A 15,639-nucleotide genomic window follows, 5' to 3' on the forward strand; every position below is an offset into this window, starting at 1 on the left:
AAGGACGCACACTGCAGCCACACAACAAGAAATCACCATGAGGTTCATCCTAGGAGACTGGGTGAAAACTGTTAGGCACATTTACATAGTGAAGGTAAGAGAAAAATAAATAGCCTACAGTGTTAGATATGGAAAAATGCACAAGATACATTAAATCAACAAAAGACCCCGCAGAGACAAACAAAAATAATTGTGTATGTATTGTCTCCACACACCTATGATTGCATACAGATAGAAAAAGGTGTGAAACTTCATTCACCAAACTGTTAACAGTAGCTTTTTGGGGAAGAAACATTATTGAGGAGTTTCCTTCTTTTTTCTTTTTTTATCTATCTGGAATTTTTGAACTTTAAAATAACTGTAGCAATTAAAAAAGAATGTAGACTTAAAAAATGGATTAAGGAAGGATAAGGGTTTAGAGGAGGGTTCTGACTCATGCATACAAATGCCACAAAGACAATGCAGAGGAAATGGCAGAAAATGCCTCTGGATTTGGTGAACTATCTCTACAAATACAGTGGGCCCTCCTTATCTGTGGTTTTGCCTTCTGTGGTTTCAGTTACCTGTGGTCAACCATGGTCTGGAAGCAGACGATCTTTCTGAAGTATTGTCAGAAGGTCAACAGAAGCCTAATGCTACGTCATAGCCATTCACTTCACTTCATCTCACCACAAAGGCATTTTATCACTTCACATCGTCACAAACAAAAAGAAAAAGGGTGAATAGAGTACAATAAACTATTGAGAGAGAAACCATGTTCATGTAACTTCTGTCACAGTATATTATTGTAATTGTTCTGTTTTATTATTGTTGTTGTTAATTTCTTAGCATGCTTAATTCAGACATTTAACTTTATCATAGGTATGTATATATAGGAAAAAACATAGTAAATACGGGGTTTGGCACTATCTGCATTTTCAGACATCCACTGGGGGTCTTAGAAAATATCTTCTGTGGATAAGGCAGGGAGAACTGTAATGCTAATTCTCCCTCTAAAAAAATGTCTCCCGATATCAAATTTCTAAAAATAAAACTAGAGAGCAAATGGATGATATAAATATCAGAAGTTTAAAGCAACTGATGAATATAATACTTTTATTAAATATTGCATGACTAATAATAATACTACACTCACAAACTGGGAAAATAAGAGATACAGGAGTGCTGAGTCGAAGGGGCACATGCACCCCAGTATTTACTGCAGCACTATCAAAAATAGCCAAACTATGGAAAGAGCCCAAATGTCTACCAACTGATGTATGGATAAAGAAGATGTGTATATATAAACAATGGAATATTACTTGGCAATGGAAAAGAATCAAGTCTTTCCTTTCACAACAACGTGGATGGAACTGGAGGGCATTATGCTAAGTGAAATAAGTCAGTCAGAGAAAGATATATGATTTCACTCATATGTGGAATTTGAGAAACTGAACAGATGATCATAGGGGAAGGGAAGGAAAAAAAGATACAAATAGAGAGGGAGGCAAACCATAAGAGACTCTTAAATACAGAGAACAAACGGAGGGTTGATGGGGGCAGGGGAATGGGGAAAATGGGTGATGGGCATTGAGGAGGGCACTTGTTGGGAGGAGCACTGGGTATTGTATGTAAGTGACAAATCACGGGAATCTACTCCTGAAAGCCAAGACTACCCTGTATGTTAGCTAAGTTGACAATAAATAAATGAAAAAAAAATTTTTTGATGGAAAAAAAACTGGGAAAATTTGATGCCTTAAAAACAGGAGCACATAAACTACCAATGAGAAAGAACCTTGAGGGAAAATACAGACTGGATGACATTCTAGGCATGGTACCAGCAACATGCACTTGCATGTGGCATTTCAGACGTATGTCCTAAAATCAAGGAGTCCTTTTAGATACAAAAGTAGAATGACGGATATTCTAGACAAATACTATATTTTGGCTTGCTATAAAATTACTAAAGAAAGTACACACTTGAAGTTTTACTAGCTTCAAATGGATTGATTATTCAATCTTGTCAAAATCTTAAATGCTATGCTACATTTTTAACCTCAACTTGCTAGTAAAAGGCATGAGAGTGGCCAATTTGTGTTTGGGTAAAAGAAGAACATGTGAGTTTCTTTCTTCCTGGACTCAACACTTACACTCACAATGGATCCTTTTGGCTGTTGTTAACTACCTTTGTACATACACCCAGTAAGACACTGGGTGGCCAGACAGAATAAGAAGCTTTACAAAATATGTATAATCCTGATATGGTTGTAAAAATGCAAATGTAAAGTACTTGATTATTTATCTATTTTACACATTAGGGTTTTTTTTTTTTAAGTTAACACACTTTTCTTAAAGCTATGTTTTAGAACACAAGATTTGGTTATTACTGTAACTCCATTAAAACATTTTCCCTAATTTAAATTATTACTGATAAATTAGCTGTTTAACATGAAAAATGGCTAGTACTGGAAAAAGCATCATTGAGATCTAGCATACTCTGCTAACACCTAACCAACTAATTACTAGTCATGCATCTGAGGAAAAGAAATCAAGTCTTGGTTTTCCAAAATACCAGGGAAATATGAACACAAGGTTTTTAGCAATGAAAGTGGTCAATGAAACAACTTTGATTTCTGGTGCTGTAATTTCAAAACGGATACTGATACAGATGCAGAAATGTAATACCTTTCAGGGAAGCTGTTTAGGGGAAGCCTCTCTTCCCAAACTCACTCAGGACCCCCAATGCAGCCTCCCTCCACTCCTCTACTCAGAAACCTCTTATTTCATAAGACACACACACACACACACACACACACACACACACTCTCTCTCTCTCTCTCTCTCTCTCTCTCTCTCTCCATTCACAGAGCAGTACCATGTACCTGTGTGTTGTTACCCAAGTGCTGAAATGGACTTATATTAGAGGCAAATCAAATGTGCACAGAGAAGGAATGCCTAGCTTTATGCTACAGAGTGAAGCTGGCTTCAAAAAAGGAGATGGCATTTGCATAGAGTCTTAAAGAATGAGCAGGAGTTTGTTAGGCTGAGAAGGGAAAGGCAATTTAAGCAGAGAGAATGTCTAAGGCACAGAGGCACAAAATCTAATGGCATGTTGTCTCATGCAGGAGGAAAGAGGTCTGGAGTGGCAAGATCACGGGGGTGTGTGGATGGGTTTGGCGTGGGTGAGACAGCAGGGATGGAGAGAAAAGTTAGGAACGGACTGTTGCATTCCAGAGCTCAGAATATTCAGACTTTTTAACCTGTGGGCAATGGGGGAGTCGATGACAATTCTTACTCCTTCATCTCCCCAAGCCTGCTGGCTTCCCACAGTTGGTCCATGCTACGTAGCCACTCCCACGGCTCCTTTCTATAAGCCAGTCTTGTCTTTCCAGGAAAAAGAACATCTGCTTTTTCGGACTGTAGCCCTGATCTTTCATCCACTCCGGAGGAGTGGGATTTTATAGTCATCTAAAGAAATTTTCATGCATACATGTGAAGAGTATCATTTTTGGAATTTCATATTCTTCATAGTAACTTTTCCCATCCTTTAGAGAGTTTTAATTGTAATTTTTGTATCTGCTTTTTCTAAACTAGTAAAAGCTAGTTTTCTGGAACTAGGTTACAGACAGACTTTGGCCCATTTAACAAGGTCAGACTGTTTATTCTTGACAGAATTCTTTCCCACTGTAAAAAGGTACTTTTAAATGCCACATTCCAAGAGCGGTGCCAGTAAGCCACTGAAGCATATTTTCCCACAAGAACTGATACCATGTGCAGTCCCCACCTCACTGAAATCACCCAGCGTTACATAAGGTACAGATAGTATTCAACGTCACTGTGAAATCGATCAACTGAAGTCTCCCAGCAAGTATTTAGAGCTTCCCTACATTTCAAAGCATTGTAACCTTTAAAAAAGTAATTAACCAATATGAAAATGAGAAAGACGGAAGGGAAGGGTAGCTTTAGAAATTAAAAAACAAAATTTAAGATGGAAGAAGAATAGAAACCTTGTACCCAAACCTAGAAGGAGCAGAGATTCTTCTCCTTGATTTTGGGGCTTTTATGGCTGAGTTGTTAAATTTACAGCCCCACTTTTAGATTCTGCCAACCTTCAAAATAAATATATGAGCAGCGCTAAAGTAAATTCTCCTACGCTTTCCCTTGCTTTCTTTTGGATGCTTCGCTGAGACTTGAAGGTAGATTATTCCTCCACAGCCAACTGTAAAGTTTAACATTCAAATTTATGAGGGATTTAAAAATCATCAGTATCCGTACAGATGTCAGGGGCAACGATGTCATTCAAACTCTGTGCTTCAATCCCTTAGAGGAAAGGAAAACAGAAAGCGGGAGCAGTAAGAGGGAACAGCTCAGCAACCCGAAGAGCATATCATCTAGAAACCAATTTGGCATATCAGCAATAAGGTCAATAAAATATGAAAGAAAATCCATCATTATAAAGCAATCATATAAAAGTCTGAGCTTCACTTTTGGAAAGACCTATATACAGATTAACATAAACATGGCCCTAATCTCAAGAACCCAAGTAGACTAAATAAAATAACTAAAAGAAAACTACAACGCAGACATATCAACCTTTCCCCATAACATCATGGTTCCTCCAAAGATCCCAAAAGATCTTAATTTTTAATTAAAACATAGCATGCAGAAAATGTAAGTGCACAAGGTGGGGAGGTGCATGAAAGTTTATGATGTTGAAGAAGTAGGGATGAAGGACAATGATTATCTGAAGGTTAGCAATGACTGCCCAGACAGACATTCAAAGTGTAAGTGCAAGTGGAATTGTTTTACTTCCTCAGAGCCCAAATTGCTATCAGGGAGTGACGCAGGCAACTGGGAAGATTAGCTGAAAGTTGTGTCTAAACCAACAAAACTAAACAAAACAAACATTTAGATGCTTCATAAACACAAACACAAAACCTTGTAACTGATGATGCAGTGACCCCAGCAGCAACATGGAAAATGCCGAGTTGGAAATTCATTCATTGATTCATTGGTGAAAGCAGGGAACTGGGAAAGAATGTTCAAAGAGTAAGTGAGAAATTTGGTGTTTTTGGATGAAGGGAATATGCATTTATGTGTACTGGGGTGGTCTCTCAGCAGCAGGACAGAAAGGTAGGTTGGGGCTACACTACAAAAAAATCTTTGCATGCCATGCTACTGAGTTGGAATTCATTCTTTAGGCACTGAAGAATCATGAGGATTCATTTCATTTCTTCATCGTGTATTTATCCAGTGCCCACCATGGGCCAGGAAGGTACTGTGGGGAACACTCAAATAGTGTAAGGTTTGGATTCAGGGAATAAAAATGGATACATTAACAGAAGTTCAATAACATATCTCAGAGTAGGAACTTATACCATGAGACCTGCCAAAGTCCAAGCAAAATGAAGATACTACCACTTTTCCCTTCCTTATCTGGAAGTAAGTAGCAACATTTGTAAAACACAAGAAAGCTCACATATCCAAAGAATATGTGAAATAGGATGTAAAAATGCAAGTTATAGAAACACTGTTTTATATTCAATTCTAAGGATTTTGTCTTCTACTCCTTTGGATGAACATTAACACACCTGAGTTAGGCAAATATAGGGGAGATGAAATTATCTCATTAAATACAATTTCCTGGACAAGCCCCTAACCAACCAAAGAAGGCACATGCCCATAAAAATGTTAAACAGAACTTTTTCTATCTTCTGGATCCCTGACAAACCCTTTGTCTGCAAAAAACCTTTCTAAAAGCACTCCATCTTGCCAGGCTTAGACAATACTTGGTGTTTACACTCAGACTTGGCCTCAAGTTCTGAGATCTGAATGGCATCACGCAGGGTGTCTATAGAAGGTAATATAAAAACCTAGGTGACAAGCAGATCCTCTCTTTATGGTACCTCGATAGGACACGGTGGCCAAACAGATGTATGGAATCAAAGAACATCCTGTCCTTTCTTCGAGTAAAACACCCGCCAGGCAATAGCATTACAGTTAAACCGTTTTCGTCCAGAACTAATTGGCAACAGTGACCACTTATGAAGAAGCTAGATAGAATTAGGTGAGTCAGATGAAGGACTATCTTTTATAAATGAGGAAAGCAGTCATTCAGTTAACTTCACAAGTATACGTGGTGCAGTTAAATACCCACATGTACACACCCACAGCAGCTTTCTTTACAGTATGGAATACATTATCTTTTTACATGGGAGAAATTCTCACAGTGGTCATCAATGCTTGCCTTCACTACGGAGGCAGAGTTAACCTCTAAGATGGTAACTCAAAATGTTTTATTACCACTGAGAATGTGCAAATGAAAGATCTGGATGGGTTTTCATGTTTGTTTTGGCTCTAGCATTTTCCACGTACCCAGCCCTGGGAATCCTAAAGAAAACGTGTCCTGTTCCCAGCTCTGTGCACTGCCCCATTGTGTTTCACTTCCCTCACTGGTGAAAGTGAAAACGAAACCGGCACAAACACTCCATTGTTAACTATGAAATATGTACTGGCAACTGGAAATTTTCACAAAACAGACCTGGTTGTGTCATGGCAAGGGGATGTCGAGTGGGGAGGGAATTACAGGAGCCTTTCCGGCTTCAGAGGTTTGTCCTGCACTTTCGCTGAGGTGCTGAGGCAACAGGGCTTTGGGTTTTTTCCATTATACTCGATTCATGCTCTTCGTTTGATTTACTCAGTATGCACTGGCAGCATTTGCAGGCTTCTGTGGGAGTAACTCGGCTGCCCAAGCTGAGGCACAAACCTTGCCAGGTCTCCATAGTAAATACAACACGCACGAAGAGGAAACAAGCATAAACAATTTACTTTCTCCTGTAAAAGATGATACTCTTCTCCTATCCCTGGTCCTGCTTCACTGTGTCAGCCTGGCGGTACCCACTTGCTGCTGGAAAGTGAACTACTCCAAGCATCAACAGAGAAAACGAGTGCAGATTGCGTGATGTGCACATCCACGGGGCCTGCATCCAGGCAGGTTCCGAGAGGAGACCCTCCAAGCATCTCACATTCTGGCAGGGGTGAGCAGGGAGAGCTTCCCTGACCCCAGCCTGTGAGGGCTCCTGAGACACAGGGCCTGATAGAAGCGTGTTCCTTTCCTTTAGTGCACTTTGGTTTCTAACTATACATCCCTTTAAGACCGTGCCCATTTCTAGTCCCCATCATCTCTGAGGTTCATGGACAATGCTTGGCACGTGGAAAGTCATCAGTAATTATTTGTTGACTGAATGTTACAACTCCATTTCATTACTCTTCTCCCTTAGGCTTATCAAAGGTTTCTGAATCTGCAAGATTCCTTCAGTATTTACCGAATGCTACCAAACAAACTAGGGGGAGAGTAGGGAACCATGTATTGCTGGAGGCCAAGAATGGGTTGTAAGCAATTCCAACTTTTGTAATACTTGTGGTATTAAATAGATGAATGATCATCAGTAAGTTCCACATAAAAACAAAACAAAACAAAACAAAAAAACAAAACCCAGGTGAATTCTTCCAATTTGTAGAGCTGTCAAAGAAAGGTCTTCCCATGTTTATTATTTACTTGTTGTCACTGGTGATTTCTGGAGTGGAAGATGTTTTCAGAACACAAGTGTCTCTTAATAGGACAGATGATATGGAAAAACAGACCTTTGGAGAAGGGGAAAATAATTCAGCTTAGTGAGAATGTCATTAAGTCACTAAAAAGACGGAAAACTTGCTTACTCTTCCATTACAGTACAATGTGGATTTTTTTTCTCCAAACTATGTGTACTACACACAGGCATTTGGGGGAAAAATGCTAATTGTACCTTTTGTCTAAGGGTTGGATAAAGGCCCTCCAAATATACTGTCCAAATGAGCTGTAAGACTGTTCACTGCAGAGCAGAAATTGGTTTATGGCAGGCCATTCCTGGACTTTATCTCAGCACGTGAAAAGTTAGAGACGGTAAAAGGAACGACCTCATTTTAAGGCGCGGTCTTGTCTCTATCCACGGGCAGATTTCTCGTGACTGTCCTAGGGGGTGACTGGCTCGTTATAACTGTCTGGGTGTTCTGGCAATTACATCTGGATATAAACACATCAACACTGGCATTGCTCTGGATGGCCCTTGACATAGTCTGATGTACAGCGAGTGTAGCACGGCATGTCACTGTTGCGACTATGCATCTGTGTGATTTTAAGGGGGCGGACACCCACAGGACCGAATCAAGAGAATGCTTGGTGCTTCCTAAGCAACGATACATTTACAAGATGTTCCAGTCTGCACAAGTGCGGCAGAAGTTTTATTCTGAGGTCTGCATAGAAAGTAAGTTAACCAGGAGGTGTTAAGTTCGTGCCTCCCTTTATGCCTCTACCCTGTGTCTAAATGTGGCATGACCTAGTTGTTTTTTAATTACAATGTTAACAAAACTTAAAATACATTTTAGAAAACAGACTATTGGGACACTTGTGGAATCTCTGGATGCCCTTTGCAGACCCAATAATTCCACAGAAAATAGTCTGATGTCCCCTGAAGTATTGGAGCCTATGGTGTGAAGAGGAAGGGAAAGGGGATGGTAGGTAAGAGCCAGAATATAGATGTTAGAATTCCCCAAGCTATTTACAATCTATCTGGTGAATTCAGACTTAACCTGGCCACAAACGGCCTGCGCAGTGTCAGCTTCCTTACTTCCAAAATGAGATGGTTGATAAAGAGTTCTCCAAACACTGGATCTAACAGCAATGGTGTCACCCTGCATGATGTATGATCCAATTTAGAAAAAAAAATATAAAGATTTTGCATCATAGAGATATGAAGACTGCTCCCTCCCTGAGCCACTGCTCACCGTGCTTCATGATTATCATAGTCATCCTCGGGCTAGTGGTGGTGTCCTAGGTTCTGCTTCTCAGACTCCCTGTCAGACCTGCCTGCACAATCACGGATGATCATTGGCTGAGTGGTTGCTCTCCATTTCTCTTGGATCTTGACAGACAAAAATGAGGTGCACCGTACAATGCATCTGACATGGGAAGTACTTAGAAATGGCAAGTTTAGAATGACTCTAAATATAATTTTAGCTAGCCTTGTAGTCATTTTACTGAATAAGCACATAGTCTCGAAGCACTTCTGTCACCGAGATCATAGAACCACATGAGTCATGATTCTTGCGTGCATTACTTATGTGCAATGGAAAGAACCTTCCCTTACTCTCTTCGGTTTCCCACACAGGCAATATTTCAAGACAGGTCACAGAAGTTGATTTTCGTGGTTTCAGAGAAATTGCTGCTAAAAAGAACCCATGTCAGGTGGCAAGTGTAATGGGCCCTCCCGCTGTTTGCAGACCCAGATCCTTCTTGGACCACAAGGGGTCTCAGGCACATATTTACGGACACTCCAATCCAAACGTCCACACTCTGCCCGTATGACTGCGAACCGTTGCTGTCTGACTTGGGTGAACACACAAGTGGTGCAATCTGCTCTCAGGAGGAAGGACCTGAGGCAAGTCCATGCAGTTCTCTGTCAGTCAGGGAATTCCAATGCCCTGAGCGAGGCAACAGAGGGTCAGGGGTCTCAGGCTCTAGCTGGAATATGCCTTGCACCTTGGAATCCACGCTCCATGAATGGAGGCCTAGCTGGAGAGGGGCCAGTGCAGGCTCCTCTAATGCATGAGAGGGGTGACTGAATGGCTGAGTCAGTTAAGCGTCCGGATCTTGACTTCGGCTCAGATCATGATCTCACGGTTCATGAGTTGGAGCCCCACATGGGGTTCCGCACTGACAGCACAGAGCCTGCTTGGGATTTTCTCTCTCCCTCTCTCTCTGTCTGCCCCTCTTCTGCTTGAATGCTCTTGCTTTCTCTCTCAAAATAAACCAACATTAAGTAAAAATAAAGTATGAGATCCAGGCCAGGGGCCCCTCTTGCCTGAGTCTAAGGTATCCATGGTAGCCATTCACATCTTAATTCTATAACCTTTGAATAAATAGGTATAAACACCGTTTCTCTGTATGGGTACACATGCATGTCTGATTGTATACTGAGCAGCAAGTATTCAATACTCTCTAAAGACATCTGAGTGTCATGCTGGAGGCATCCCAGTGAAGTCAGGCATCTAAAGGACACTTAACCCTCCCCTATCAGATGAAGACAAGCTTCATCATTTTTTATACACCCTAAGTTATGCACCACCTACAGCTACAACTATGGACCAGACTTACAACAATTGTCCTAAATTTCTACCTCTAAGGCTAATTCCTTCAAGGAGCTTACAGCCTGATATATCAGACTCCCAAAATAATTACAAACAAAACAGAAAGCAGTATTATGAAGGACATTAATAAGATGTTACTCTGGAAACACTGAGGGACGAAGGTGGGATTGATTTCTGTAGGGAGTACCAGAAGGGGACATTTGAGTCAGGGTTTGGAAGATGACTAATAGATAAGCATTTCTCATGGCTGTAAGATGTCAGTTTCGAATCAGTTAACTTGTAATTCCTTTAACATTCCACAGATTAAGTTGATTCCCAGGTCCGGTATGACATAGCCCACTAAAAAATGTGTATTTCCAGGAAGTGGAGTGCAGTCTTTTTCTCTTCAAGAAATTCTAAAAATAAATACCAGTTCAGTCTGAAAAACTGTGCTTCTAAGTCTTTATACATTGCCATTTGTACGTAAACTACATGCATCACGATACTATGTGGATTTTCCCTAAATCGAAAAACACAAAACAATGGGAAAAGTTTTAAATGCAGTGACCTTTAGGAATCATAAGCTTTATTACTGGCATGAAATTCCAGCTATCATTCTTGCAAAAAAAGTCAAATCTGTTCCCAGTGTCTTTCCTGGTTGCTAGTATTTTTTACTTTATGTCACTATAAGAAATAGAGTATGCAGTACAAACTAGACACTGAAAAATCAGGTATTTACGACTGCCTTTCCCCTTTTCTCTATGAAATAATTTGTCTACATTTTCCTGTCTGAACATATCCACTGTCAGCAAGAATGGAATGTTAATTGATGTTACGCACAAGCTGGGCTATCATTCCTCAAATTTAATAAGCAAAAAAGAAACAAAAACAAAACAAAACCAACTGAGTTTCCTGTTTTTATTTGTGATTCTTTGTGCCCATTTGGGGGTGATCAAAATAAAGCGTCTGTCTCAGTTATGGCTCATCTTTCCCTCAATTAATGTACCTAAGATCAGTTCCTTCCATCTGCTACTTCTGATGACCACAGGGATCACAAAGCCTATTTAAGCTTTTCCTCAGGGACTGCAACTACATTCTAAGGAAGCTCGCAGCCTACCTAACCCTTCCCAGTGAGGAAACACACATACTCAGCATTTCTGCTGTGATTATGTAAGAATACAAGGGCTCCCTTGACCCAGCCCAAAGCTGAGGCGTATCCTTTAAATACCATCTTGTGCCTTGTCTTCTCAAAAGTGATGGGCAAAGAGAAAACAAGTATGATTTCTCTTTTAACAATGGTGGCACACTCCAAGGAATCCTCTGTAAAACTTCTGACGGCCCTAGGTAAAATACGCAATGTTGCGAAAGTACGTGGTCTTAAGTGTCCAGGTTGTAGTATCCATATTTTGGAGGTGAGGAAATGGAATACTTTTGTAAACTGAATGTTGTTCTAAGACAAATTATCTCTCTTAGAAAATTTCCAACTCCCCTGCTGTTTATTTCTCAGTTGAGGCATTACTGGAATTTCAGTAAACAATTCTTTGGTAGGCAGAATACCAGCCTCCTTGTGGCCACTGCCATTCCCCAAGTCATTAAGATGACCAAAGATGCTGCCATCCATTTCTCAGCTGTGCCCTCCACCCAGGGCAGTGCTGCCCCAGACTGAGAATCACTTCGAGGCTAAAGATGGACCAGGTGAAAAATGACATACTGACCCAAGAGGATTCCTTTTCTTAAGGCTTAATCTAATGCTTTGAGGGCAATTTTTATAGTGTTCACGGATCCCAAGGGATGCTCAGCATCAAACTCCTATCCCAAATAAGCGGCACAGTAAAGGGACATTCCTTGGCTTTTTGTATCTCTGCATGAATTCACTGTATGTAAAACAGGTCTTTCAAAGGTAAGAGTTACTGGTGCCTACTTCTGGGCTCTTTTTATACTCTGGGTGCAGAATTTCACAAAAATTCATCTCAGAAACAATGAACTAGAAGGAGAAATAGAAGGTAACCGAAGTCAGTAGCTTATTATGGTTTTGTGTCTGAATGAGACCAAATAAACAGGATACCGTAACTGTCATTCTCTGCCAACATAGGGCCTTGGGTTTGCTCTTTGTATTTTGGCTTGGATGAAGGCTTCCCCCAGTGTGGGGTGTGGGGTGTGGGGTGCTGCTTGTTCATGGGCTATCCAAGTTTACTATAAATTTAGTATCTTCACAGCAACACAGCTCCAGAAGAACGCCTTCACACACCTTTGCAGGTACCTAGCTGTTTCTCAAACCAGGTCACTACAGACAGGTCAATGTTCCTGACACCCTTCTTCCCTAACCCTTGAGCTGTATTTCCCCAGACTTTGCATATGCAGCCCTGGAAATAGTGGTTATGGCAAAAAACATTTGGAAACCTGTAACTGAGTCTTTTCTAGCGGCTACAATGTAACAGACTATTTTTGCAACAGGTCCTATTCATGGCAAGCCCAGCCTGGATGTGTCTGTAGTTGTAAGCAAAACCCTTTCTTCCTAGCCCTGTTTGTTTGTTTATTTATTTTAATGTTTATTTATTTTTGAGAGAGAGACAGAGCACAGTGGGAGAGAACAGAGAGACAGAGAGGGAGACACAGAATCTGAGGCAGGCTCCAGGCTCTGAGCTGTCAGCACAGAGCCTGACGTGGGGCTCAAACTCATGAACTGTGAGGTCATGACCTGAGCTAAAGTCAGACACTCAACTGACTGAGCCACCCAGGCTCCATTCTGTCCCCCAAGTGACCATGGACAGTAATAATATTAGGGGCATGGTATGGGGAAGTTCATCATTTAGAAGAGGAAACATAAACCTAATGAAAGAATAGCACTTTCTTACTCACCACTGAGGTAAGAGCCATCTGAAAACTGTAGATGCGGGCAAGGCCAAAGTCAGCCAGTTTTATTTGTCCGCTGCTGGTCACCAGAATGTTCTGCGGTTTTAGATCACGATGCACTACTCGGTGAGAATGAAGAAAGTCCAGACCTCGGAGAAGCTGAAACATCATATCCTAAATAAAACAAACAAACAAAAAAGAAAATCAATAAACTGTCACAATAAATTTAACATACTGAATCCTTTGTGTTGGAAGTACTTGACGGGTATTTGCTGAATAAATGAATTCGTCTCCCTTTCCACCTCTCCAGTCTGCCATTCTCCAGGTCACTACAAAAAATTTCACATCAGCCTGTATTTTATTAATGAAAGGAAAATTTAAAAATAGGTTCAGATGGCATAGGAGATATTCTGGAAGATAAATACCAAACTGGTGTCTGTAGTTCATGCTGGGGAGAGGAAGTAGGTGGTAAGAAGGGAGACACTTTTTACTTCATATACTTTTATATGATTTAATTTTTTATTTCAACAATTAAAATCCAGTAAATGGTAATATTAATGGTAATCCCTATTATTTAAAATTTGTTTAACATTTATTTATTATTGAGAGACACAGCATGAGCATGGGAGGGGCAGAGAGAGAGAGGGAGCCACAGAGTCCGAAGCAGGCTCCAGGCTCCGAGCTGTCAGCACACAGCCCGATGCGGGGCTCGAACTAACCAACCATGAGATATGACCTGAGCTGAAGTCGGACGCTTAACCAACTGAGCCACCCAGGCGCCCTAGTAATTCCTATTATTTTTATAGCACCTAACACTAAGCAGTCACTACAGGTCAACCACCACTCTAAACACTTTCTGTTTAGAAACTCAGTGCACAACCAAACACTGAGGTAAATAATATCATTACCTCATTTTATAGGCCAAGAAACAGGTGTTTGTAATTAGCCCAAAGTAACACCACTATTCAAGAAATAGTGTTGATCAAACTATTGTCTAGAAAAAGTGAGTTCAAATTCAAATTCCCAGTGCACTCCTTTATTAGATCAATGATCAAATGAGCATGTAAAGCCAGGTAAGCCATTTAATCTTGCTGAGCCTCAATTCTCCTGTCTGTAAAGTGAGAAAGCAACAAAGCCTACTTTCTAGGATCACTGTAAAGCACTTAACGCAGTGGTAAGCGTTCAGTAAATGGAAGCTATTACCACTTATGGAATGGAGAATGGGGGATATTCAGAAAAAAAACTAATGTCACATCTTCTTCTAACTTTGGAACCGGTAAATTATAAGATTTAAAACTCAGAAACAGTGTCTGAAAGTAGGAATTTAAGACCCTGAGGATTTGATCCTTTGAAATCTAGGGTTAACAAGATTGACCTACCCCCCAAATATCGTGTGAAACAAGGGAGGATGGAATTATTTTGTTCACATAAGGGTTAGAGAAATGGCAAGGCAGTATCATGGGCTTCACAGCTGGCAGGGGCTGCAAGGACACATTTGTTCACTAGCTGGACCATACTTGGTTATTGGGTTACGGTACTGGTTCTTCCTTCAGAGCTGGGGGTTCTGTCTTTACATCCTGGCTTGTTTAAAACCAAAACCTCAATATTCCATAAAACTAAGAGAAAACAGTGCTTACTTTTTAAAAATAATGTAATGAGATTACATGAAGTAATGTATGCAAACAGGGGTAAGTGCAGTTCTGGCACATATTAAGCATTCAATGAATGACAGTCATTAAAGTGTCCCATTTACCAGGGGGAGACAGAGTCACAAACATCCGTAAGAAAATGTGGCCAGTGCCACAAGGTCGGTGAACAAAGGACTAAGCACTGGTGTGTAATGAATGACAGGTGTACTAGAATCCTTTCTGATGCACCTCAATGGATATTCTGAATGGGCAGGGTTTACCTTCTAAGTTTTCAAGGACAAAACCCTTGCAGAAGACTGCACTGTCGAGGGTCAGTTCTTCAAGACCTGAGAACCACTGCAGGTCACACACCTCTCAATGCACACACTTCCAGTGTGAAAACGAAGTGTGCGATGTTAACAAAAGTCTACTGGGGCAAATCCGTCACTACTGGAAACGTATGCACACGACTTGTAAGCCCTGGAGTTTAAACAGCTTCACTAACCTAAAGTAATGCCATGCTGACTTGTCGCCTGTAACTTCTTACATGCTGAACATCAACCACGTAAAACTGCACAAAGAATAAATCTGTTTGGTTCATTTTTTCGTGTTCAAACAGTTTAAGCAGCCAATTAGCAGAATAAAAATTTTGAAATTTGAACTCATTAATAATAAAGCCCATCTAAATTTATAAAAAGGCTGATCCACAGAGTAAAAAAAAACAAAAACAAAAAAACCAACAACACTGAGGAGGGCACCCGTTGGGATGAGCATTGGGTGTTGTATGGAAACCAATCTGACAATAAATTATATTTAATAATAAAAAAAAGTGTGTATTGCTTTTACTTGTGTATTCACTTACATAGGACATACTACATCTTTCTTAATTATTAAACTGGTATATGTTTAATGCAGAAACTTGACAAAGTTTTTTACAAATCCAGAGGAAGAATCGAAATTACTCAAAATCCTATCACTCAGAGAACAGAGAAAACTTCACTGTTAAATAATTTTT

At 40.4% G+C, this 15,639-nt stretch overlaps 1 protein-coding gene across 4 annotated transcripts in view; it reads right to left on the bottom strand.

Annotated features, from left to right (window-relative positions):
• CDK6 (cyclin dependent kinase 6) overlaps positions 1-15,639 on the bottom strand; it is a 260,707-nt gene that overhangs the window by 125,686 nt on the left and 119,382 nt on the right. For all 4 annotated transcript variants that reach the window (XM_047850934.1, XM_047850938.1, XM_047850937.1 and 1 more), the window contains exon 4: positions 13,003-13,170. In XM_047850934.1, coding sequence (XP_047706890.1) covers positions 13,003-13,170 — 168 coding nt within the window. The remainder of the gene's footprint in view (positions 1-13,002; positions 13,171-15,639) is intronic.

Source organism: Prionailurus viverrinus, chromosome A2 (genome assembly GCF_022837055.1).
Source record: "Prionailurus viverrinus isolate Anna chromosome A2, UM_Priviv_1.0, whole genome shotgun sequence".
NCBI lineage: Eukaryota > Metazoa > Chordata > Mammalia > Carnivora > Felidae > Prionailurus > Prionailurus viverrinus.